The sequence below is a fragment of the Octopus bimaculoides genome, chromosome 22 (genome assembly GCF_046866305.1).
Source record: "Octopus bimaculoides isolate indiv1 chromosome 22, ASM4686630v1, whole genome shotgun sequence".
In the NCBI taxonomy this organism is placed as follows: domain Eukaryota; kingdom Metazoa; phylum Mollusca; class Cephalopoda; order Octopoda; family Octopodidae; genus Octopus; species Octopus bimaculoides.
Window position 1 is genome coordinate 1,547,065 of NC_142949.1, and position 27,501 is coordinate 1,574,565.

The window sequence follows — 27,501 nt, forward strand, 5'->3', positions numbered from 1 at the left end:
TAAAGGTAAAGCTTTAGGTTCCCAGGAAAAGCTCGTTCTCAATGGATATTATTAAAATAAATATCAGTATTGTGTAATGCTTGGTTTAAAAGCCTAAAGTGGTCGACAGTAATTCTTTGAATAGCACGCATTATGTCATAATTACATATACATCGTTACTTTTTAAAGACATTTCGTTAGCATAATCTTTGGGTCTGACTCCTTCTGTATTCTGTCAAATATACTCATACGATTTGTTTAGCGTAATATATGATGTATTCTGCATTACATAATGCTTTTTAAAAAAAATTAAATTATGATTTTAGAGGAGACGTCCAATTTCTGATTGACAATATTTAATAAAATTCGCTGCAAGGAAACAGACACCTAAGCATGTTCTAACCCTTCGTCCTTTGTGAATCCAAGTTTCAGAGGATAACATGTTATTAAAACGGTTTAAAACCGACTTACATACATTCGAACGAATGTTTACAAGAGAACATACAATTACGTACACAGTAGTGCGCTCAGAGAACCTGTAGACCAGACTATATAATGAAAATGTTGATTTGTATATACGCCTGCGTGTATATATAACATGAATATACACATAACACATACATACATATCTGTGTGCATGTATGCATGTATACACACACACATACATATATAGTTATATACTTGAGAGAGAGAAAGAGAGATTAATAATTGCTATATATGTGTATAAAAAATATAAAGAAATTTCCATTTGGAGAAAATTTAATTTCTACACAGGCACCTGTTTAATTTTTTTTTAAATTTCACGAAAGAAAGTTATTTATAATATCTTAATTTTCTATTAAAAAATTATTAATATTCCTTTCTGTGTAAAGATAAAGACACTAAAATAATGTATGAAGTTTATTGAACGGAAAGAAGCGAAGCTACCACCATTCGTGGAAGCCTCTTCAGTCGACTGCCACGGCGGCAATAATTTATCCCGTCTCTCACCTTCGTAAGTATATCTAACATAAATTTATATCTATAAAAAGCATCGCAATTGTATTTATCAACGAATTAACTGTTAATTTAAATTAATTAGCTTCTCCCATGGCTGTCAGTGCTTCAGTAATTTGTAAATATAGAAGTGAAAGAAACCATCTAGGCGGTCGATCGATTGAATCGCCTTCAGATCATGTCCTGTTGTCTTAAAAATTAAAGGGAAATATTATTAAAATGATATATTATTAATTAATGTGGTTGTAGCGAGAGACTGTCTGTGTGCGTGTGTGTGTGTATATATATATATATATATATATATATATACGGCGATCTTTCGAAAGATCGCCATATATACATACACACACACACACACACACGAGATGGTCATGATTGGAATGTCACAGTTGGTCTACTGGTTTCGTATTGACACCTTCAGATCGACTGTCAAGACAGCAAACATTACTGCCGTCAGCCGTCTGTAATTATATTAAAGACATTCATACATACATATATAAACAAAACGAAGGGGTTGTTTTTTTTTTTCTTATAAGAATTAATAACTTCAATATTGCCATAATGACTCTCTCCCAAGACACAACAGAATTTGTGGTTTGGGGATTCCTAACAAGATTTTATGTTGTGGTTTGATTTGCTTGAAATAGCAGCCACATTTCCCGCAAAGCCACACCCTAACGTCTCGGGGAAAAATGGGTGGATACATTGGTTAATGTTGTCCTTTGTAGAGTTAGTCTGAAGAAAAAAAATCGTAAAATGGTCATTGACTGGAATCCCTTTGGGGTTAATAACGTCTTCAATTGTGTATTAATTACTTCTACCACACCACTATCGTCTGCTATATATATATATATATATATATATATATATATATATATATATATATATGTGTGTGTGTGTGTGTGTGTGTGTGTGTGTGTGTGTGTGTGTGTATTTGATAGGAAGGACAACAAAAGAAAGAAAGAGACCCCGATATTATGCAAATAGAGGAATTTATCTGTAAGAATATGTGACATTTATTCGGTAGCCATGATAAAACTCCGAGTTTCGGATGCCGGGGTGGGAACCCACGCCGCCATCTCTTCATGGGCCGGATAACTGAAGAGATGGCAAGAGTTGGCGGCGTGGGTTCCCACTCCGGGATCCGAAACTCGGAGTTTTATCATGTAAATATATATATATATATATATATGTATATATATATATATATATATATATATATATATATATATATATATATATATATATATATATGGGAGAATGTACGAAAAAACAACAACAGACGAGGACAGGTGGTGTAAATAACAAAAGGATATATTAGTATGACGCTCGGGAATACGGAAAGTCTTTGACGTTTCGAGCTACGCTCTTCAACAGAAAGAATACGGAGACAAGGAGAAAAACACGGAGAAAAAAAAATGGAGAAAAAAAATTGATATATATATATATATGTATATGTAACTGTATGTATGTATGTATATATATATATATGTATGTATGTATAAATGTATGTCTCTATCTATATATACAATCATCGTCGTCGTTTAACGTCTGCTTTCCATGTTGGCATGGGTAGGCCGGTTTGACTGAGAACTGGCAAACCGGGTGGGGTAGGGGTGGGGGGATGCACCGTGCTCCAGTCTGCTTTGGCAAAGTTTCTACAGCTGGATGCCTTTGCGAACGCCAAGTACTCTGAGAGTGCAGTGGGTGCTTTTGTGGGCCACTGGTACGGAAGCCAGTCCGGCTGCACTGGCATCGGCTATGCTCGAATGGTGCATTTTACGTGCCACTGGCACAGGTGCCAGCCAGGCAACAGTGGCATCGGCTACGCTCGATGGTGCTTTTTAAATGCCAGTCAGGTGGCACTGCCATCAGCTATGACTGTGATCTCACTCGGTTCAGCAGATCTTCGCAAGCATGGCATATTGTCCAACGATTCAGGGATTCTACTTTGAAGGGTGTGGTAGAACTAATTGGCATACCTACACAAGTGTGCCTCCCCACATCGACTTTGTTTCCTCATACTATCCAGAAAAATGGATATTTTTAATGAAATTTCCTACAAATACCCTTCAGATGGTGTAGATTCCAATTATATCGGAATTTGTTATGAAAAGTTTTTTCTGTGGGTAGAGGAGAGGAGTTTTGGAAAATTCACACGAGTTGACTTTGTTTCCTCATGACTTTGAGAAAAATGTTGTTTTTTTTAATGAAATTTTCTACAAATCTCTTTCAGAATGTGTAGATTGTGATTATATTGGAATTAAAAAAAGGAAAAAAAAAAACTGGTGGGCTCACATACATGTGATGTGTCAACACGTCACATGTATCCACAAAATGATGCATGAAATTTCGAAAAAGATTCTGTGTGTCAGTATGTATGTGTGCATGCTCACTATTTTTCTTTTCACATCTAATTCCGATATAATAGTACCACAAAAGACTGCACTTCATGTTAATATTACTATCATTAACTTTACAGGAAACGTACTCATGCATAGTCCTTTCTTTCTTTTCTCTTTTCCGTATGCTGAGCAGTTCACATCCAGGTCTCCTTTCAGGTATGTTGATTATGCATTTATTTTTTGCAGCTGTTGTTTATAACAGGTGCTGTCTGAAAGATACTCTTTTACTCGTTTCAGTCATTTGACTGCGGCCATGCTGGAGCACCACCTTTATAGTCGAGCAAATCGACCCCCAGAACTTATTCTTTGTAAGCTTAGTACTTATTCTGTCGGTTCTCTTTTGCCGAACCACTAAGTTACGGGGACATACACACACCAGTATCAGTTGTCAAGCGAAGCTGGGGGGGGGGACACAAACATATACACACACATACATACATACATACATACATACATACTCGAGGTATTTCGTGTTGCAAGACAGTGTAGGAGAGAGAATAGTGATGTTGTAGGAGAGAAATGTGTTCGCATGGATGATGGTACGCTTGCACTAAATGAGGATGCAAAGAAAGAGGTCTGGAGATGCCACTACGATAGATTGCTTAATAAGGAGAATGAATGGGAGAAAGAGAGCCTGCCGTATGTCGACCCAATAGAGGGACCAGCTATCCAAGTTGATAGTACCAGGGTAGATAAAGCAATTAAGAGTATGAAGACCGGGAAAGCCCCCGGCCCATCAGGAATCACTGCAGAGATGCTCAAAATATCTGGCAGTGTTGGCTATAGCCTAGTCACCCGTATTACGAACCAGGTGATACACGAAGGAGTCATACCCAATGACTGGTGTAGCAGCATCATAGTCAACTGCTACAAAGGTAAAGGTGACGCTTTAGATACAAATAATTACAGAGGCATCAAGCTGTTAGATCAGGTTATGAAAGTTACAGAGAGGGTCATAGCCCAACTAATTAGGGAGCGAATCAATTTAGATGAGATGCAGTTTGGGTTCGTGCCAGGTAAAAGCACTACTGATGCCTTATTTCTAGTGAGACAGTTGCAGGAGAAATACCTAGCTAAGGATAAACCTCTGTACCTGGCTTTTGTTGACATGGAGAAAACCTTTGACAGGGTCCCCCGATCCCTTATCTGGTGGTCAATGAGGAAACTTGGGATAGAAGAATGGTTAGTGAGAGCTGTGCGAGCCATGTACAGAGATGCTGCCAGTAAGGTGAGGGTTGGAAATGAGTACAGCAATGAATTCCGGGTAGAGGTAGGGGTCTACCAAGGTTCCGTCCTCAGCCCCCTCTTATTTATCATAGTCCTCCAGGCAATCACAGAGGAGTTCAAGACAGGTTGCCCCTGGGAGCTCCTCTATGCTGATGACCTTGCCCTAATTGCGGAGTCACTATCAGAACTAGAGGAGAAGTTTCAGGTGTGGAAGCAAGGTCTAGAATTGAAGGGCCTTAGAGTCAACCTAGCTAAAACCAAAATCCTAATAAGTAGGAAGGTAGATAAAACACAAACCCCTTCAGGTAGATGGCCCTGCTCAGTATGTAGAAAAGGAGTAGGTAGTAACTCTATAAGATGTACCCGGTGCAAGCTATGGACACATAAGAGGTGCAGCAACATCAAAGGCAGGTTAACTAGCAAGTTAGTTTTTGTTTGTGGCAGATGTTCAGGTGCAATAAAGACTGTAAACAAACAGGAAACAACTTCTATCTCATTCCAGGGTGAAAAACTAGAGGTAGTCGATAGCTTCCGCTATCTGGGCGACCAAGTTAGTAGTGGGGGTGGGTGCGCTGAAAGTGTAGCTGCTAGAATAAGAATAGCCTGGGCAAAGTTTAGAGAGCTCTTACCCCTGCTGGCGACAAAGGGACTCTCACTCAGAGTAAAAGGCAGACTGTATGACGCATGCGTACGAACAGCCATGCTACATGGCAGTGAAACATGGGCTGTAACTGCTGAGGACATACGTAAGCTCGCAAGGAATGAAGCCAGTATGCTCCGTTGGATGTGTAATGTCAATGTGAATACCCGTCAGAGTGTAAGTATCTTGAGAGAAAAGCTGAACATTAGAAGCATCAGTTATGGTGTGCAAGAGAGACGATTGTGCTGGTATGGACATGTGGTGAGAATGGATGAGGATAGCTGTGTGAAAAAGTGCCACACCCTAACAGTTGAGGGAACCCGTGGAAGAGGTAGGCCCAGGAAGACCTGGGCTGAGGTGGTGAGGCAAGACCCGGCAAGCCAAGTAAGATCGTTACCAGTGCCCCTGGACTGGCTCTTGTGTGGGTGGCACATGAGATGCACCATTTTGAGCGTGGCCGTTGCCAGTACCGCCTGACTGGCTCCCGTAGGATTTTCGAGCGAGATCATTGCCAGTGCCCCTGGACTGGCTTGTGCAGGTGGCACATAAAAGACACCATTTCGAGCGTGGCCGTTTTGGTGCGGGTGACACGTAAAAGCACCCACTACACTCTCTGAGTGGTTGGCGTTAGGAAGGGCATCCAGCTGTAGAAACTCTGCCAAATTAGACTGGAGCCTGGTGTTGCCATCCGGTTTCACCAGTCCTCAGTCAAATCGTCCAACCCATGCTAGCATGGAAAGCGGACGTTAAACGATGATGATGATGATATATATATAGCTATAAAAAATTGGAGGAGAATATGCGGCGGAATATGCAGTATATTGGATAGATACTATCCCTTAGTGGGTTGAATCCTCAACCCCTAACTCTCTTGCATTATATATATATATTTGATGGGCTTCTTCCAGTTTCCGTCTACCAAATCCACTCACAAAGCTTTGGCCGGCCTGAGGCTATAGTAGAAGACACTTACCGAAGGTGCCATGCAGTGGCACCATAGCGCCTCATCGCTGTACAACATTTCAAGGCTGCCTGCACGGATTTCAAGCCTCTGCCTCCTTCATCTCTTTTGTTTTTGGTGGTGGAACCTTTTGATATCACTGTTTTTGTGGGAATTTCCATTTGATGTCAGGATCATGCCAGATTTTAATGTCTATGGAATGGATTTCCTCTGCAGACCAGTCAAGTATCCCAGACGTTGGTACCAACACTGGTACTGCAAATGCAAAAACTGTCGCTCCTACTGCCATGTTGTACATATGTGTATTTGTGTTTGTACCCCACTACTTGACAACTGGTGTTTGTTTGTTTACATCCCAGTAACTTAGGATTTCGACAAAAGAGGCTGTTAGAATAAGTACCAAACTTCAAAGATATGTATAGGAGCAATTTGCTCAACAAAACCATTCAAGTCTGTAACCCATCATGGTTATAATCTGATAACTGGAACAAGTAAAAGCTAAAAGATGAAAAATAATGAAACAACATTATCAAAATCTATGGAATTCTTAATTACATTCCAGTTGATTTGAACATGAATATGCTTACCACTGTTCTGTTTTGTCACAGGAAAATAGTTCCTCCTTTATGACGAATATGTGTTCACAACACACTCAGTTCATTAGCACAAGAGATTCTGGGACCCCCAGTGTTTTGACATTGTTGTCTCATTAGCCAGAAGCACCCCCAGACCAATGATTCTAACAAGAGCTGATACTCTTGTTTAAACATCAGTGAACAGTTTGGGTGTTGATCTGTGCTAATATTTGCCAACTGAGAATAAACCATCATATGCATGATGAACAGTGTCCTATGTGCCTCTATTTCAAGTTCACATCACAGAGCATTGCTTCCTTTCTCATAAATCCATCATTCGGACATTCTAGTAATACAGTGGGATTTCTTTAATAGTCTAGCCCTTCCTCTACTAACAATCACTCTTTGTGATTAATCAAAAGAAACCAATAATAATTATCTAAACCCTTTTGTTACCAATCCGGCTGAAACTGGCTCTGACTCTGTAGTACAAATCTCTTGTTTTCATAAGTTTTGAATTAAAATCTTCCACCAAACCTTAGTCACAATTTATGTTCCTAACACTAGCTGAATGATAACTAAGTTATTTTACTAAATTCTTTGTTTTATTTAAAGTAATTGAAAGAAACACAGAGCATCTCAACAGAAATACAGTAATGAAAGGGTTAAAACTTGAGTGTTTAAACAACTTCTTCTGTTTCATGTATGAATATGATTTTCAATTTGTTTTTATAAGGTATACTGAATGAATTTCTTTAAAGCAGAGCACAGAAACAATGAAGATTTTGGAGAGCTTTGGGGCAGAAGTACTTTTCCGGATTCTTTTCTTCCTATTGTATTTGTAAGTTGATAAATACTCAGTGTTGTTTTTTTTCTCTCATGTGCATGCTAGCATGTGCGTCCACAGACACTCTCACACTACCATCGTCATCAACGTTGCCATCATCATCATCATACATCTCTTCTTTTCCTTACTGGCATCAATAGGATGTTTCTCATAGAGCCTCATCACTTTCCTCACCTCTGATACAAACAGCAACTGAGAAAACCTGCCAAATTTGTTTCTTATTTCTTTATTGCCCGCAAGGGGCTAAACATAGAGGGGACAAACAAGGACAGACAAAGGGATTAAGTCGATTACATCGACCCCAGTACGTAACTGGTACTTAATTTATCGACCCTGAAAGGATGAAAAGCAAAGTCGACCTCGGCGGAATTTGAACTCAGAATGTAACGACAGATAAAATACCGCTAAGCATTTCACCCGGCGCTCTACCGATTCTGTCAACTTGCTGTACCACATAGCATATGTTGTATCACATAACATATGTTGTATCACATGACATATGTTGTATCACATAACATATGTTGTATCACATAACATATGTTGTATCACATGACATATGTTGTATCACATGACATATGTTGTATCACATGACATATGTTGTATCACATGGTTTTTGGTGGCTTCGAAGTAGGATTAAACAGACTAATTTTGTCATATTTACAACTCAAAATTTGCGTATATCTTTCTGTAAAGATACCTGAGCAGAACAGAAAGTTAGTTTTTGAAATGTAATCAAGATTGTGAATGGCTCAACCCATTTACATAATGTTACAAAGTTGATAGCATTGTAATAATTACTCTAGTGTCAATTAGGTGTAAGTTGTAAATAGATATATGTTTATAAAACCTGTAACCACATGGTTCTGGGTTCAGTCCCACTGTGTGGTACCTTGGCAAGTGTCTTCTACTATAGCTGCAGGCTGACCAAAGCCTTGTGAGTGGATTTGGTAGATGGAGACTGAAAGAAACCCATTGTACATATATATATGTATTTGTGTGTCTGTGTTATCCCTCCTCCATCACTTGACAACCGAAGTTGGTGTGTTTATATCCATATAACTTAGTGGTTCGGCAAAAGTCTCTGATAAAATAAGTACCAGGCTTACAGAGAATAAGTCTTGTGGGTGATTTGTTTGAGTAAAGGTGATTTGTTTGACTAAAGAATAAAAGAATATACCCATGCCATATCAGTACCAGTAATTCTTGTTCTTGTGTTCATTTTTCTCTGCTGGTATGGGTTGGTCTGGCTTGCAGCACAGAATGTCATCTAATTATCTTACTCCTGCACCATCTTATCAGTGAGACTCAACATCTTCAGCACTAATTTTACCACTTTTTTCCATTATCACAATCTTCCTCTGCCATGGCTGTTGTCCTCTGTCGACCCATAGCAATTTGTCATCCAACACTCATCATTTCTTCCCATCATGTCTTTAGACCAGTTCAGCATCACTTGTGCTACGTATATTTTAGTCTTACAACACACATATTTACTACCCAAACAGTCTCTTGACTCCTTCCTGTTTTGTTTTTCAATATGGCACATTTAGTGTATAATACTTTGCCTCATCTTAATATTACTAAAACTTTTGGAAGATGTTTGTTTGTTCCCGAAATATCTCAGAAACAGTATATTTTATCTTAATTTTTTTTACATATTTATTTTCATGCTTACTTTAATGCAGTGCAGTATAAGGTTTTGTGATATTTGGACCTCTGTTTATTAATGAAAACGATTAAACACAATTTTTGTATGTTATTTCTTGGTGAAGAAAAACAAAAAAACACGGCTTCCCTGACGTCAACACATATAATGAATGTCATGGCATGTGATTCAACACAAACATATGTATACTATCTGTGACATATACACACACAGTCATCACACTCTCTATCACTCTCTAAGGAAAAAAAATGTTGACTTTCACCCCTTCCTTTCTCATTCATATGTTGTGATGGAGAAAAACAAAAGAGAAAGAATGTTTCTATTTTGTCGGTGAACAGGTCACGGTTTCAGAGTGACAAAAATATTTTGACACAAATCAAATTCAAATGTTGAAGTGAAACTAATGGTTTTTGTGTGTTCTTAAATGGCTTACAAACATCTTCCACATTGCAATTGTTTTTGTTTCAGCACACGATCTCAAATCAAGTCACTTGCTATGCTAGTACGTCTCCGTAATATTTTAACCATTTAGAAATATTTTTAAGTGAATGTGATTACAAAAATGTAAGTTGTTTGTACAGTAAGTATTTATATTTTAGCTTTATTTGAGCAGACAATATTTTAATGTTTTATTTTTAAGTGAATACCATTACAAGAATGTTTTTGGTATATTTAGAAAATATTTTCAAGTGAAAATGGCTAAAAATATGGTGAATATTTCATAAAAGACCCGTTCGTAAACCGTAACAGCTATTTGTGGTAAAGGACCTGAAATACCTGTTACCTTGTAGCCGGGCGTGCAAGAAATAGCAGCCAAATCTTACCTTTTGGAGGAAAGGAGCTGTTTACGCATGATTAAGCATGCGAAATAACCTTGAAAAGAAAATATAAATTAACCCATAAAACAAAACTCCATTGCTGGGAAACTCGGAGTTTCCTTGTGATCCAACTGGTCACGGGTTGTCTAGTTTCTTTCTAATCCCTGTCAAATCTATATTTAGCATTCACATTTCACTCTTATACATCATTACATTGCTTATGTATGCTTTATGTATTAAGGAGGGGGCATAACTCTCTGTTGCTGACCTGTAATAGTTGCATAAATTTCCTTCAGTTCTTTTCTTAGACCCTGTTACTTCCACAATCACTTCCAGAAAACATTCAACTATCTCTGGGGATCATATATGAGTAGCTCTACTTTTGATTGCATTAATCAATTACTAATATTTTAATTATTTTGTTAAGTACTTACCATATAAATGAACTGAAAATAAATTCAAAGAGAAGGTAAAGCCACAAAATATGCTTAATTTATTTCGTTATTTGTTAATTCTACTGTAATCTGTTTTTTTTCTTTCTTTTTGCTATTGTAGATACACAGATAATCTGAAGCCATTTGAAAGACATATTCAACCAGAAGAATTATGGTTGTATAAGAATCCTGAAACTCCCAGTTATATTCCGGTTAAATTTTTGTGGGTTGGTTTTCAAATGTCCTCATTTCTTTTTACAGAATCACACCTTTTCAGATTAGAGATGTCACATATATTTCTGATTTTCCTTCCTACTTATATTTATTAATACATATATTTAGAGTGTAGCATTTTATTTCTAAGGAACTAAATGTGAACATGTTATTATCCAAACTGGGACTAAACAACCAACTAGATGATATGAGGGGGTAATGAAAAGTTCCTGGCTTTAAGGGCATTGCAAAAGGCCTGGTTGGAGGCCCAACCTTCTGAGTTCTTTTACAGGGCTTAGAAAAACTGAAGGACCACTGCAATAAGTGTGTGAATCTGAGAGGGGAATATGTTGGATAAATTCATAATTAACCGATCCTCATCCTGTATTTTCTTTTACCCAAAGCCAGGAACTTTTTAGTACCCCATCATATATTAGAACAAAAAGTGAGAATTAAGATTTCTTTGCTCAACTCAACATTTATGTAATTTCTATATTTTACAGGTCATTGTAACTATTTTACCTTTAGTTTCAATTGTGTCTGCTTATATCAGGAACAGAAATAAAACAGATGTGACATGTGCTGTTTTGGGTAAGAGTCGTTTGATAATACAGTTGATAATTTTGATCTCCTTTTTACAACATTTGTCTTCCATTCCATTCTATGATTTCTATTATTCACATTCATATTATTGTCTCAAAGTATTCATTTGAGATGATGTTTTGACCAAAGCATTAGTGTTAGACTAAAATGCCTTGTAATAATTAAGTTAGTCTATTTATGGTCTGAATTCAAATCCTGCCAGAGTTATGAAAAAATATACCAGTCATGTACTGGAGCTGATTTGATCAACTATCATCACCTCCAAAATCTAAGGCCTTGTGCTTAAGTTAATATAAATATTCATTGTTTTGGACGAATACCTTGTGGTAATTACTTATAAGTGTGAATCTGAGAGGGGAATATGTTTTTCTTTACATTCTAAGTTCAAATCCCACAAGGTTATCTTTATCTGTTCAGGTGTTGATAAAATAAAGTACCTCTCAAGTACTCGGTCTGTTTAATTGACTGTTGCCTAGTGACCAAATCTGTGGCCTTGTTTACCAGAAATTACAGTTTATGTCATTGTGACCAGCTAAAAACATGAATTTACCTTTATTTATTTTTATCTTGCAGGTGTGACTTTATCTATATTCTTTACTGCTTCTCTTACAAATGTGATAAAAATCATTTTTGGACGGTAAGTAGATCTTTCTCTATATATCTGTGTGAATGCATATATATAGGTGTGTTGGGTGTGTGTGTGTGTGTGTGTGTGTGTGTGCACATGAAGGTGTGTGTGGTTGGGGGTTGCATATATGTGTATGTATGTGTGATTGCATATTATGTGTGTGTACTATATAAATGAGAGTGTATGTATGTGTGTTTAGCCTCCTAAGGCTCTGAAACAGTGTGTCCAGAAGGAAACAAAAATTTGATTCTCAAAATCTGCATCCTAAAGAGAAGGTTTCTGGTAATAATCAAAAAACATAATTTGTTATATTAAATAACTCTACTTTCAAATCAACATCTCCATCAGGCTCTCTCTCTCTCTCTCTTTAGCCTTCCCCTCTCTCTATACATTTACCTCACTCTCTATAACTCTGTCTGTATATGTATCATCTCTCATGCATGCTGTTCCCCCCTCTCTCTCTCTTTGTATGACATACTTGCTTTCATTCTGTTTAAAACCTTGTCTTGTAACGTTTATTTTCATTTTATGAAACACAAATATCACGTAGAAAAGGCTATTCCCCATTGTTTTTTAAGTTGGCCAAAATTGGTCTGGAGGGGGAGCGAGGGGAAATTCATAAATTCTCAAAAATTCTTTTCATAAAAAGCTTCCCCCTCCCCTGTCATTTTTCCAAGATTATGGTGAAAAAACAAAAATTGAAAAAATCCTCGTCAAAACAGAGAAAATTGAAAGTTAGCCAAAGCATTCTAGTGTTGAAATCGCCCAGCAATGATGAGTTATTCAGCTAATACGCATACACACACACACACACACACACACACTAGCAAACGCACCTGTCCTTTGGACGGTTTAAGTTGCTTTGGTGGTATTTTTTTCACCAAATAATTGGACCACCAAGGAGGTTTATGAGAAGCACAGCAATCTGTTTCCAATTAACCTAGGAATGGAAAACCAAACTTGAAGGCTGGTTCTTGTGGAGGTCGTTGCATTTTAATGATCATAGGACATATAAGTTTGCAAGGGATGCAAAGTAGAGCTACTAAAGTGTTTTGGGAGTAGATTACGGATAATGACTACAAAATATAGTTGTTTTACATGAAAGCGAAATTTCTTGTCAGAAACAGGAACATAAATGGTGTAATGAACCGTTCCTTTGCAAGTGTCATTGTGTTATTCTAACCACTTGTATCTGCTATTTGAAGCCGAGTCCAGTAATTTTCTTGTTTGCTCTTCTCATCCGCTGTACACTTGTGAAATGATATGGCTTCAACTTTAGAATTTCCTGCACCTCACCTCCTGCTTATGTGAGGCTGTTGACTTCTTTGGTCTTTGAGTAATCCTTTGACAAATGCCTTGAATAACTTCCAGCATCCAAACCTGAAGGATCTCTTTGTTTTGGGGTGTTGTGTACTAACCCCTTAGCATGCCACTTCTTAACCAACATTTGTATCATTGCCAGTAAACTTTTACTTGGAAACTTCAAAAATTTCTTGTGTTTGCTTAACAGGACCTGCTCTCAAATATGCTTCTATGTATAAAATGCTCTCATTTGCAAAGGTTACTCTACTATTTCGTGCAGATATTGAGACGTCCATGTCTACTTATCGACAATGTTTTTCCTTGTTTTCACTCGGGTTCTTCTTGTTTCTGTTTTAGTTGTTGGCACTCCGTCGCTTACGACGACGAGGGTTCCAGTTGATCCGATCAATGGAACAGCCTGCTCGTGAAATTAACGTGCAAGTGGCTGAGCACTCCACAGACACGTGTACCCTTAACGTAGTCCTCGGGAATATTCAGCGTGACACAGTGTGACAAGGCTGACCCTTTGAATTACAGGCACAACAGAAACAGGAAGAAAGTTGTGGTGGAAGCGTACAGCAGGGTTCGCCACCATCCCCTGCCGGAGCCTCGTGGAGCTTTAGGTGCTTTTGCTCAATAAACACTCACAACGGCCGGTCTGGAAATCGAAATCGCGATCCTATGACCGCAAGTCCGCTGCCCTAACCATTGGGCCATTGCGCCTCCACAGTGAGGATAATGTAGCAAACAGTCAGCTAGTGTGCCATCTTTGTTCAGCAGTTACAAGCAGTCAGACGACACTTGCAAATGAATGGCTAAGTGTTTCTACATATGTAAATTTATGTCTGTATTTACGCTGTACTACAGAACCCAAGCTACTATTTTGTGCGCTCCCTTTGTATTACTTGGAATTATTAAATGAGACATAAACTCTACACAAATGTTAAAATGAATTTTCTTTCTGTTGATTTAAAAAAAAAATATTCCTTTTGTTTCTGTTAGGCCCCGTCCTGACTTCTATTGGCGGTGTTTCCCTGATGGGAAATTCGTTGCTGGCATGTTGTGTACAGGTTTACAGGAGAAAATCACTGAAGGTCGGAAAAGCTTTCCAAGTGGACATTCCTCAAGTGAGTAAATTTCTGAAAGGATTAACTTAATTTAGAAGTGAAACAGTAGAATCCATGGAAACTAGTGATATGTATGTTATATCTATATCAGTCTATATTTTGCACATTTATGTGTATATATCCATATTAAAATATATACATTTATGCATGAATCTCTGTCGACATGTCTACATATGTGTATGTTTGTGTATGTGTGTATATACAATATATATATGCATGTGTGTGTATAAGTGCGTATATATTTATATATATATATAATGTTAAATGATGATGATGATATATATATATATATATATATATATATATATATATATATATATATATATATATATATAGACGGATATACGCATGTCCTCAGCAGTCACGGCCCATGTTTCACTGCCATGTAGAATGGCTGTTTGTACACATGCATCATACAGTCTATGTTTTACTCTGAGCGAGAGGCCGTTTGTCACCAGCAGAGGTAGGAGCTCTCTGAACTTTGGCCAGGCTATTTTTATTCTAGCAGCTACACTTTCAGAGCATCCACCCCGGCTACTGACTTGGTCCCCTAGGTAATGGAAGCTATCAACTACTTGTAGTTTTTCTCCCTGGAATGTGACAGAAGCTGTTCTCTGCACAATATTTTCATTTTCTTTTTTTCCACAAAGGAGGGAACTCCTAGCAGTTGATTTGGATTTTATTTTGTGGGCTGGTATAAACTGAGAATGCTGCCATAGCAAACTAAATGTAAAAAATCATTTGGTTTTGGTTCTTATCATCTGTATCAACTCCACTGTTCAAATAATAATTTCTTTGACATGGAACCTTAAGAGACATTAACTGTAATGATCTCACTGATCTTGGAGAGCTTACAAAACCATGGGGACAGCACTCCTTCAAACTAGACCAATTAAAATATAAATAAAAAAAAAATTTAAGAAACAGTATTCCTAGTAAGTTACTGGTAATTCTTTTTGGTGGCAGTGGTTTGAAAGGTAAGATTGATTTCTACATGGTTTGAACTTGGATACCATAAAATATTTAGTCTATCATTGTATATTATGTTCTAATTCTGCATCCTTATCGTTACTGTAAACAATAATTAATAAAATGAAATGATGGCAATTCTCTACTTTTTATTTCATCTCTTATTTCTTTCTCCTTTTTTATTTTCTTTCCGTTCAGTTGCTTTCTCTGGTTTAGGGTTTACAACTCTATATTTATTTGGGAAACTACATTATTTTGGACAACATGGTTTTGGAAGTACCTGGCGCTTTATCACCTGTATCACTCCCATATTCATTGCTATGTTAGTGGCTCTGTCGCGTGTCTGTGATTATCACCACCATTGGCAAGGCAAGTATTTTCTCCGCTTATTCACATTTCTAGCAACATTTATTTATTTCACATCTCTCTAATCTCCAAACCAAATATGTATATATATACAATATATATATATATATATATATATATATATATATATATATATATATATATATAAACAGTAATCCTTGCATGGAATTTATAAATGCATGTTTCCACAAATCACATGTTTCTTAAGATCATACTTCGGATTCCTGGGATGATTACAGTGTAGTCTTTGGTATCCTTGGCCATCAGTACAACTCAATGTTACCTCAAAAAACTGGTTTACCAGTCAGCTTCACTAAACTGTGGCCAGGATAATGGAATAGGAGCTTTATTTACATAATCAAAACGTTTTCTGTAAACCAATTCATCAGATCCTGTCGACCCATGACAGTATGGCAATCAGATGTTAAACGAATGATATAGAATAAAAACACTATATTTACACATTATTATTACTAGTAATACCAGTCAGTTAATAAAATGCATGTTTCTCATTATCAGTGACTGTTTTAATTGTTTATGTCTGTTGCAGATGTCACGGTTGGATCGTTACTTGGATTTATAGTTGCCTACAACTGTTATCGTCAGTGTTATCCTGCATTGAACTCTAATTTCTCCCATATGCCATTATCATCAATCCCATCATATGAAGCAAACCTTGAATCCAACACGATAGGTAACAACCAGTTATCACCTTACCGATCCTCAGACAATGGCAGTCTTTTCAAAACTGATTCAACATTAAAAATAGTCTGATTTAGGATTGTTTCTTTTTTTGTTATTGTTGTATTTTGTTTTGTTTTTGTGTGTTTCTCTTTTAAATATATTTCTAAACTAATAACAATAAGCAATATATACATTTCTAACAGTTGTTCTTGTTTTTATTATTATTATTATTATTATTATTATTATTATTATTATTATTATTATTGTTACTGTTATTATATTTTACTTCTCAGAACTCTCAATTTTACTTGCGCTGGTTAATTCTACGAGAGCAGACAGCAAACTGTTGTCTCTGGTGTCACAGGTTCTCTTTCCATGATACTTAACACCCAAGTACCAATCTCAAAGCCCTCGCTGTGCCCAACAGAGCAGTTTTTTGAGCACGTTCAACCTCTGATGTCAATTCCTATTTTTCCAACATTATTCTCTGCCCCAACAACTACTGGTGTGACATTTATTCTCTTCATTTTTCACATTATTGCAATTTCTTCTTAGTAACTTGTATTTCTTCATCTTTTCCAGCTCTTTGTCTCCTACATGTGTGTCCCCAGGTATAGCAATATTTATAATCTTGGTTTCCTTCTTCCTTTTATCCACTGCAACAATGTCTGGTCTCTGAGCATCAATTAGCAAGTCACATTGAATTTCAAAACCCCATAAGATCTTATATTCATTATTCTCAGTAATGCCTTCTGGTTTATGTTTCTACCAATTCTATGTTCTTCCAAGACTGTACTTCTCACACAATCTCCAATGAACAAACTTAGCCATGTTATCATGCTTCTTTTTGTACTCTCTTTAGGCCAGTTTGCTACATTCACTCATATGTAAGACTGTTCTGTTTTTGCTGCCCCACATCTTACAAAGAGGTGATTCACTATTCTTATCTATTTGGAACTTGGTGTAATTAGTTCTCAGAGCTTGTACCTGGGCATTACATATCAGTGTCTCAGTACATCCTTTCAGATAACTTTTCCTTAACCACTTCTAGGTGTTGGTCTTGTTTTCCCTTTTGTCTTTGAGGTATTACCCATGCATGTTTTCATTTTCCTGTTTGGAAACTTTCTTGTCTACGTGGCCACCATTTCACTTACTATTCTTATATTGTTGTTTCACTTCATTCTCCTCCAATCTTAATACTTTCAGCTATTCAGCATCCTTCTTATCACTTCTCATATTATTCCAGATATTGCTCCCAAATCTTCTACTTTCTTCAGTCTCTGGTTTCCATTTGCTGCTGATAAACTATTTTCTGATCCTGTTGGAACAATCTGTTGATTTTTATCTTATTCAATTCTTTGGTCATATCTCTTTATTTTTGTAGCTTTAACCTGCAGTGTTTGTTTTAGGTCTTCAAGGACAATAATTAGCCCCTTTTTCTTGATCCCATACCAATGTTCTAATTCCTGATATTTCTCCTTCTTCCTGATTTCACCATATTTTTTTCTTTCCAGCGTGTTGATATGTATTTGTAGTTTCCTTATTGATTACTTTATCTTTCTTTTCCACCAGGGCTCTTTTTCTACATTTCCTCTTTTATGGTTTGGTTCAGGGCCTATGGTTCCTTCCTACGTAGATGATACAAGCGTTAATCAATTTATTCATTCCAGTTATATTATCTGTCCTAATTTCTTTCAGTATTTTATTTACCTTTTGAGTCCATCTCCTCAGCAAAATTCTATCCACTTTCCTGAATCCATTTAGTTCCATGTTTAGATTTTTCTCTTTGATACTAGGGATATCTTTGATCATTCCTCTATCCTAATCGTTCAGTCCTGTATTCTCAAAACTTAAACCTGTATAATTCTCCTGGGCACCTCATTAAATACAACCTCGTCAACATTATCTGTGATCACTTCAACTTCACTCACTGTGTTTTCGATCATCATCCTCTTCTTAATCTCATCAAGCTTTAATGCTGTTAGCCATCCCTTCTTCCTTATTGGTCTTACCTGGTCACAGAGTCTCTATTCCAAAATGTCTAAGCCCTGCATCTCCATCCAAATGCTATGCTTTCTCTTTCAATATCCTCCTATGGATTTCTCTTCAACATCAACTTGTCTACACAAAGAATAACATTCCATGACAGCTATATTCATCGCCTTAGACCATTTTGCTCTGGCAGCTGCATAATGACAACCAGACCTGTGCTGGTCACCTGTTAGGCACCTGCTGGGCGAATGCCTGTCACCTGAACTTTTGCTCTCATTTACACCTTTGCATTCATTCTTTTATCCGTTACTCTCTCATGCTGTGGAAAGTGGTGATGTCACATTCACCAGTATTTTTATTGAGGCACCATCTCTGGAGGAGTTTGTCTCAGAAGATTCAAAGGAGCCCCTCTTCCCTTAAAAGTTTAACTGAATTATCCTGCACTGGACACCATCCCAGTACTCTGTGCTCCACAGCTGACGAAATAAATAAATAAATATATATATATATATATATATATATATATATATATATATATATATTCTTTTATTTGTTTCAGTCATTTCACTGCGGCCATGCTGGAGCACCACTTTTAGTCGAGAAAATCAACCCCAGGACTTATTCCTTGTAAACCTAGTACTTATTCTATTGGTTTCTTTTGCTGAACCGCTAGGTTACGGGGACGTAAACACACCAGCATTGGTTGTCAAGCGGTGTTGGGGGGACAAACACAAACACACAAACATATATATATATATATATATATATATATATATAATTATATAGATATATGCATATATCCATACATATATGTACATACCTACATCTATATGTATACATACATGCATATATGGGTACAGGACATCACACAGAAACGTTAAACACAATGAGAAACGAAAACAGAAAATGAACTTTTTTTCGAACAACGAAAAAAACAAGCAGAGAAACAAGACATGCAACATAAAGAGTATATCCCTTTGTCAGTTGTCCCTGTTCCATCTACTCTGCGTTTCGAAGGCAAGGACAATACGCGACTTCGTTGGAATAGTCCTTCCTGCAAAGCAAATTAAATAAAATTTGGAATTTTTTGCAGAGGGTGAAAGTGTTAACAAGAAAAAGACAGTGAGAACAAGACAGTAAAAACAATAAGAACAGTAAAAACAAGTAAAAACACGACAGTAAAAACAAATGGTGAGGGCTGTTGGGCCAAGACGATAGAAAAATTATTATGAACGCTAAGTAGAAGAGACAGAAGAATTCACGCCTGTTCTTTAGGAAGACCAATGGGCAGAAAGAAAGAACCCCTTTCGTCAGGTGTCAGCAACGAGAGGGTCAAGGAGGAAGAGAAGGAGTGAGAGAGAGAGAGAGAGGGAACGGTGAAAGGGCTGGATCCAGCTGCATAGGCCAACTTTAACTTTTATCCTTGTAAGGTTAATAAAATAGATAGCAATCCACGGTGGTGCAGTGGTATAATTGTTAGAATGTTGGACAAAGTGCTTTGCAGCATTTGTTCCAGCTCTTTACATTGAGAATATCCAGGCCAATATGGCAAACTTATCTGTGTCTGGACAGTAAGATGAGCTTATAAAGGAAGGCATTGGTAAACCATCTTTATAATGTTGCGCAAAAATTCCAAGGCACCTGTGCCGGTGACACATAGAAGGCACCTGTGCCAGTAACACATGAAAAGACACTCATACCAGTGACATGTATAAGGCACCCACTACACTCTTGGAGTGGTTGGCATTAGGAAGAGCATCCAGCTGTAGGAACCAAACCAAATCAGACTGGAGCCTGGTACAGCTTTCTGGCTTATCAATCCTAGTCAAACCATCTAACCCATGCCAGCATGGAATACAGACACTAAATGATGACTAGGATAATGAAGTTGTTGGTCTGATGGCACCAAAAAAGAAAAGTATATTTGATGTAAAGAAAATTAAAATTTTTACGTCATCATTATCTTCATCATTTTTACAGCATAACTGTAACATTCCAGTACAATTAATGCCAGCAAAGCCAACACATTGTCTCTCCACTGGTTTCAGTATTTCACCATTTTTTCTTCCTTTGTGAGGCTGAACATCCTCACTGCTCCTTCCTAAGTCTTCTTTGGTCTTTTTCATCCACAGGCCTCTTCTACTTGCATTATTTGACAGTATTTTTTTATCCAACAATCATTCCTCATGTACGTTATATTCCTATATTTGGTCATGCTTCTCTCTTACACACTATTCCTCATACTTCAATGCCAAATTTTTCTTTCAAGATACTTATGTTCTTTATATAAGTGCAGGCATGGCTGTGTGGTAAGAAGCTTGCTTCTCGACCACATGGTTTCGGGCCCAACTTCACTGTGTGGTCCCTTGGGCAAGTGTCTTTTGCTATAGCCTTGGACCGACCAAAACCTTGTGAGCAGATTTGGTTGACAGAAACTGAAAGAAACCCATTGTGTGTGTATATATATAGTTGTATTTATAGAGGAAAATAGAGAAAAAATATATAGTTCATAATTATTTGTATCACGATAAAAACATAGCAAACCATTTAATACAAATAAAATTAAAAGGAACATAAATTAACAGAAAAAAGTATAAAAAGTGTCTACTCATGTTTCAATCTGGTCATTAGGTGAATGTGTTTCAGATCCGCAGGATTCGAACCATGTTAAATGTTCTAGATGTAAAAAAAACCCACAGTATAACCAGATATCATTTTAGGGCTGTTTTATACAAAAGAGCTAGTGCTTACATAAATAAATGTCAGAGCATGCTTATGAGCGAACTGCGTGCATGAAGTAAGAAGGGTCATTGAAGATAAGGTGCTATTAACAGCAATCAGGGAAATGAAGCGAAATACCAATGAAATGCTTGCAGGATGTCTGATTGCTAACGGCTACAGTTTGGCGTTGATGTGAAGATTGCAGTAGAGGAATAACTACTGTAGGACTGCTTCGTAGACGACATTTTTGGTTTTTCTTTCAAGAGCATAGGTAAATAAGTTGTCTAGATGGCCAACTCTGGAACAACCGATGAAGAACTGTCCATGTGAAAAGCACGATGTTTGATGGTCGAATCCGACAACTTTCAGCGACTGATCTTGTGCTTTGTTAATTGTCATGGCGAAGCTGAGTTTCAAAGGGAACTGAAGTCTCTGCATAGGGTAGGAGCAGTCTGTTGGGGTTAGAGGAATTTTCAGAATGAAAACGGTGTCGGTTTTGACGTGTCCCGTGATAATTTGGGCTTCAATGACGTGGTCCATCATTTGTTTGACCACAAGGCGAGTTCCATTGCATAGTGTAGGTGTGTTTAGATTGCATAGGAGGATGACGGGCAACCGATTTTTCAAGTGAAGTTCGTGGGACGGGAGTCCTGGAAGATCTTAGGAGTTGAGAAATTCTGTTGGATAGTGTTTGTGTGTAGATGTTTCCGAGGACAAAATTGTATTCGTCAGCTTGATCAGAATTCAGAAGGGGCTCGTTGTCAGCAATGTACTGTTTGAGTTTGTGGATGTTGTCGGATGTTTCTCTGAGAATGAGGTGACTGGGACAGGCGTCTTCATTTCTGTCTGGAGTGTTGAGAGAATAAGCGTCCAATCGTTGACCTCCAATTGCCATAACCAAGTCTTCTAAGAGAAGAAGTTCTCTGTTGTAAATGGCAGGAGTAGTGGGAGTGCCAACGCTACCTGTGATTTGGTGAGTCTGCAGCAAAATGTCATGGTGCATTGAGTCTTTGTATTTATTCCAAAGTGAATGTGCATCTGTCAGGTTGCAGAAAACTAACTCTGTTGCAGAAAGGTGTCGAAGCTTGTGTGGAGAATGACACAGAGAGGCCTCTTCGAGTGCATTATCATATTGATCATCTGTATCCAAAAGTCCCTGTTTGGAGCAGGCATCTTTGACAGTTCCTCATAAATGGCCGTCCACTGTGCGAAGGTTGTCGAAAGAGGTTGGTCCCTTAATGACATGAAATAAAAGCTGCAGATGGAAGCATTCAGAGTTCAGGGGTTGAACTGTGTAGACGCATTCGATTGTGTCGTCTTTGTACACGGCTGGATCCAGCTGCGTAGGCCAGGCTTGTTTTCGTCGTTGCCACTGGGAAGATGATTGATTCCATGTATAATGATGTGGCACTTCAGCGTACAAAATAGACTTTGCGAAGGAGTCGACTTTGCATAGATGAAAGAAGACCGTGAGAGTGGTCTTTGGCGGGGCAGCATCTTCTTGAATGAGCTTGTCTTCTGTAAAGTAAATTCACTGACTATTTTCCAAATGAACGCTGAGATGAATCATAGGAGGGTATCATTCATGAATTAGGAATCCTAAGGTTCTCCGTATGGCTTCATTAGTGGATATGTAGCGTCTAGTTTCGAAAAGAGTCACTTCATCATTTGTAAAATCTGTTGATCCTTTGGTAATGTATTTGCATACGTAACGTATGGATTTGACAGAATTACAGAATTCTACGTTGTTGTGTGCATGAAATGTTTCTCAGAGCATCTTGTTGTGGGGGAACAGCCCACCGATTGTCGACCAAAAAAGTGTAGCAAAGGAAACAAATGTAACGAAGACGATCAATTTCTGAATGTTACTTCGCAAAGAGTTACCTCCCTTGTTAACAATAGTCACCGTACAACAGAAATGGAGGTTTTTCTGACCCTTTCTCTAGAAGCCCCATTACTCCATATTACTCCATAAGTGAATAATCTGGAGAGTGTAGAACCATCTGTGGAACATAAGTGATGTATTCACCAAGCGTGAACGAAATCGGAAAAAGAAGCACAGCAGAGTTTTTAAAGTTTTGAACTGAGATTTTCACTAAATATATCAATCCGTTAAGTTTCTCTTTTGAAATTGGAAAAAAAAAAAAAGGTTTTTCGCCGGGTGATCACACTACAATTCTCTAGGTCAGTAATTCACTTTTACAGTAAACTTACACACTGATTTTACACACTAAATCTGTACTATTAACAATGTTGTGTTATGCATCGGATTGATGTATTTAGTGAAAATCTCAGTTCTAAACTTTAAATCTCTGCTGTGCTTCTTTCACTACACACAGGTTGCATTTCTTTGATTTTTTAACACGGAGTTAATTTCTCAACCAGAATTTTCTTGTTTCAATCTCTTAAATAAGCCATAAGTCCTTTTTAAAATTATATTTTCTGAATAAAATTAAGCAGACGGAAACACAAAAGCTTATCGGGATTGTGTCCATATTAAGATGCCAAATAATTTACCTGGCCTTTAGTTTGGGTACTTTTAGCAGGAACTGTTTGTGTAAGTATTCGAAGCAGCTTTCCGGTTTGTAGATAACCTATAAATTAATCAATTCCTTATTCCTGGAAGCCTTACGGTGCAACGATTGCTTCTTTAAGATTGCTGGCTAAACCAAAAACAAGTCGAAATTGTTTTTCAAATTTAGAATTCCATGTGGTTTTTTTTTTTTTATATTAGTTGCAGCTGTCACAAAATATTGACCTATTTCTAAATGTGTGTGCCTTATGGAATATTGTCATTTATTGCTGATGGCTTTTGCTTTGTTGATTTACAATTACACTTAAAATTTTCAGTAGAGACAATGAAAATTAAAACTCCTGTAGTGTCAATTCATTACTTTGTCCGTGTATCGATGAAGTAATAAATATTATTTATAGAGAAGGAGACATTCAAAATGTTGTGTATGTCACATGTAATTTATAATATATTTATTGGAACGGACAAGATATATAATGACCGCCCAGATGGCGATCTTAGGTATTGTACCGGAAGATCGCCCAGATGGCGATAGTTGTATTAACTACGAGAATATTCTATTCCAATAGCAGATAAACCTTTCTTTCTCTCTCCCCCTCTCTCTCTCTCTCGGTCTGTCTCTCAACAAAACGAAAGAAAGAGAAAGACAATAAATGGAGAAAGACTAGGAAGCAGCGAGCGTAGTTAAATGAAATTTAAGTTTGTGGATGGACGACGTTATACAAGCATTACCAACTGGCTTTATCTTTGCACCAGAGAAATCTGCATATTACTTAGGTTTCAAATAATACCTTCAGTTTAACATGTAGGTAACGTTTAAATTATCCGCAAGAAATAACAATGCAGAGTGCGTGGCATTAATTATGTTCTAGGTAGGAAAATGGAGCATTTGTTGATGTGTGTGTGTGTGTGTGTGTTTGTGTGTGTGTGTGTGTATTTGAGTAGATATGTATCAGTGCTTCATTCTGTATCGCATTGCTTCAATATTTGCAGGGGAGTTAAGATGTTAGAAATAGATATGAATTCTGCAAAAACATGTTCATCATCGTCATCATCATCCTTGTCGTTTAACGTCTGCTTTCCATGCTAGCATGGGTTGGACGATTTGACTGAGGACTGGTGAAACCAGATGGCTACACCAGGCTCCAATCTGATTTGGCAGAGTTTCTACAACTGGATGCCCTTCCTAACGCCAACCACTCAGAGAGAGTTCAGTGTTGTAATAATTCATTTGTTCACCTATTTTTCCATTTTTGTGTCTCTATCTATTCCTATATAATTGATATCTATCTGTCTGTCTGCCTGCCTGTCTGCCTGTCTATCTATCTAGCTGTTTGTGTGTGAGTGCGTGTCCTAGATTGACCTTTGTCCTCTAACGTTTCTAGATATTTGGTCTCATCTGAATAAATTATGAGCTAACGACATTTCCCTACCACCACGTTTTGTACTGGGAAGCAGGAAGAGACACGATGACATTTACTGGTTTAAACTGTTCTGACCGCTACTTCAAAGTTACTTTCTGCAACAGCAACTTTTCTAAGTTTGCTTCTCTCATTTAAGTTTCCTTTGAAGTTTCTTTCCTTCTTAGAAATCACCTTCTCTGTATGTCTCTAACACCTATTCTTATTTTATATTTTATATTAACAGGTGCGTGATGAAAGCCATAATTGCCGTCTGTTTCTGCTTGTGCATATTTAATTCATACACCCTTTCATATAAGCAAAGTAAGTTCTCACTACAACCAACAGGTACATAGCGATCTGAGAGTTTGTTGAAATAGCAGGAGAGAGTCCGAGTCAGGGGGAGGGATTTTCTTTTGTTGTTTGTTTTTGTATCACCAAATGACTATTTAAATATTTTTATATAAGAATTTTGTTAAACCAAAAGTTGATTCTTGAAACTGCTTATTCAACATTTGCAGATCCTGTTAAATCTGACGATTTGTTTGACGAACAGAAAGATTTTGACAAAAAGTAAGAATTTTATATTATCAATTTTTTAGATGTTTTATTATTATTGTTGTTGTTGTTGTTGTTGTTGTTGTTATTATTATTATTATTATTATTATTATCATCACAACAAATTAAATTGTTCGAAAAGAAAAATTCCTAAACAAAGTAACCCTAGATGCCACAAAACAGATGCTTAGCTGATATTCATTGATCCATAAACAGTTTGGAGCATTTCATAAGTTCTGCAGCGTTTTCCTCCATTTGAACGCAAAACTTTATTGTGTAGCGAGCTTTCAAATTGTCTTTAAGGCCCAACTGCATTCTATAAAGTAGCACAACGCAAACGCTTCAATAAAAAAAATACAAATCGGTCAATATTAAGAAGGACATAGACAACAAAATGAAATCAATATGAAGTGTAGAAAACCAGACGGATTTACGAAAGAAAATAGATCTTGCCTGACAGTCGCACTGGCCTGAAACTGTTGACATAAAAAAAAAAAGAATTCAATATTGGGTACACTCTTTTTTTTTTTTTACTACTGCTGACAAACTGAAATATTTCAATATGTGTGCGCGTAAGACATTTTTATGGTCACCTAGGTCATTTTGTCGATAACTTTATTTATCCAATCGAATCTCTAAATTGTTTTTTTATACAACTTCCTTTCTATTGTTGCTATTTCCAGAGTCAGAACTAAGAGAAGGCTGCCTATTTGTTCAAAGTATTGTAACCCCGCTTTGCCGCCGAATGAAGATTCATGCTGTAAATATCATGAGTGCGTATGTAGTACAACATGGAATAAATGCAAGTGTTTAAAGTTGTCTACGATGCATGGTGGTAGCTCAAAGATGACAACAACACGTGGTTTTATTTATATATATATATATTATTATTTTCTTTATTTAGTGTTGACTTCTCCAAGATTTTGCAAATTTTATTTTGTAGTTTTTAATTAACAGTAATAAATTAGCAATTGAAGAGTAAATATTTCAAATTAAAGGCACGTTTATAGAAATGCTCGCATATAAACGCTTATTGGGTAACTCGTGTGTAGAAAATGTTAGGCATGGTTTCTCCAAGAAATTCAATTCCTTTGTTGAATGACGCGCTGTTTAGAATGGATAATGCTGCTATGTGAAAAAGACAAAAATAAATAGATTTGAAAGTTGCATAGAAATCAATTGTTGCAGACTGTTATTGTTTTATTTGAAACGTGTCTAGTATAATATTCTACATATGTGAAAAAGAAGATCGAGGCGAACAACAATGGCTTGCTGCTGTTAGTTTTCATATGCTATTTCAATTTTGACGTGACTTCATATAATGCAGAGTCAATAGAACAGTGATTCTCAACCAGGTTCCGTTTGACCCCTGAGCGTCCATTTAAATATAGTTGTTGAAAATAATGCGCAATAAATTGGTTATACATTTATAATACACGAAATATTTTAATGTTTTTATAGAAATCCTCTTGATATTTAACGATAAGAATACAATGGGAATTTTTTAATCATCGAATGATTATGAAGGTCCGGCAGAGTAAAAGAAGAATTAAAGGGATCCATTTTTCAAAAATGGTTGAAAACCGCTGCAATAGAGAAACATCAAATGTGAATTTAGTCTTTCATTTTCATTAGCAATTAATTGAAGCCTCAGAGGAGTCTCTTGTTTGGATCAAACTTGAATTGTGAGAACTTACAAAGAAAAACAAAAAAACAAAACAAAAGACGAAGACCGGTGTGTAAACAACAAACAGACGTGAGAAAGTCTTTAACGTTTCGAGCCTATGCTCTTCGACAGAAAGGAACACAGAAATAAACAGGAAGAGTAAATAGAAAAAGGTTTATATACAGACATAC

At 37.0% G+C, this 27,501-nt stretch overlaps 1 protein-coding gene across 9 annotated transcripts; it reads left to right on the top strand.

The window, feature by feature from the left end:
- Nucleotides 1–211: 211 nt before the first annotated feature.
- On the top strand, nucleotides 212–27,368 carry LOC106867752 (phospholipid phosphatase 5). Of its 9 annotated transcripts, none has more exons than XR_016237998.1 (13): nucleotides 338–973; nucleotides 3,514–3,536; nucleotides 7,548–7,624; nucleotides 10,670–10,775; nucleotides 11,265–11,352; nucleotides 11,938–12,001; nucleotides 14,297–14,421; nucleotides 15,589–15,759; nucleotides 16,307–16,450; nucleotides 24,777–24,905; nucleotides 25,334–25,410; nucleotides 25,608–25,659; nucleotides 26,328–26,412. XR_016237998.1 is itself a non-coding variant. In XM_089339891.1 (12 exons), the coding sequence occupies exons 3-12, from the start codon at nucleotides 7,560–7,562 to the stop codon at nucleotides 27,122–27,124; spliced, it is 924 nt and encodes a 307-aa protein (XP_089196017.1). In that variant the 5' UTR covers nucleotides 325–973; nucleotides 3,514–3,536; nucleotides 7,548–7,559; the 3' UTR covers nucleotides 27,125–27,368. The 9 variants fall into 9 exon arrangements, 5 of the variants coding, with proteins under 5 accessions (XP_052831651.2, XP_014768202.3, XP_014768203.3 ...); XR_016237999.1 differs by having other exon boundaries at nucleotides 24,777–24,895; XR_016238001.1 differs by lacking the exon at nucleotides 24,777–24,905 and having other exon boundaries at nucleotides 323–973; nucleotides 15,607–15,759; nucleotides 26,328–26,522.
- The last annotated feature ends 133 nt before the right edge of the window (nucleotides 27,369–27,501 follow it).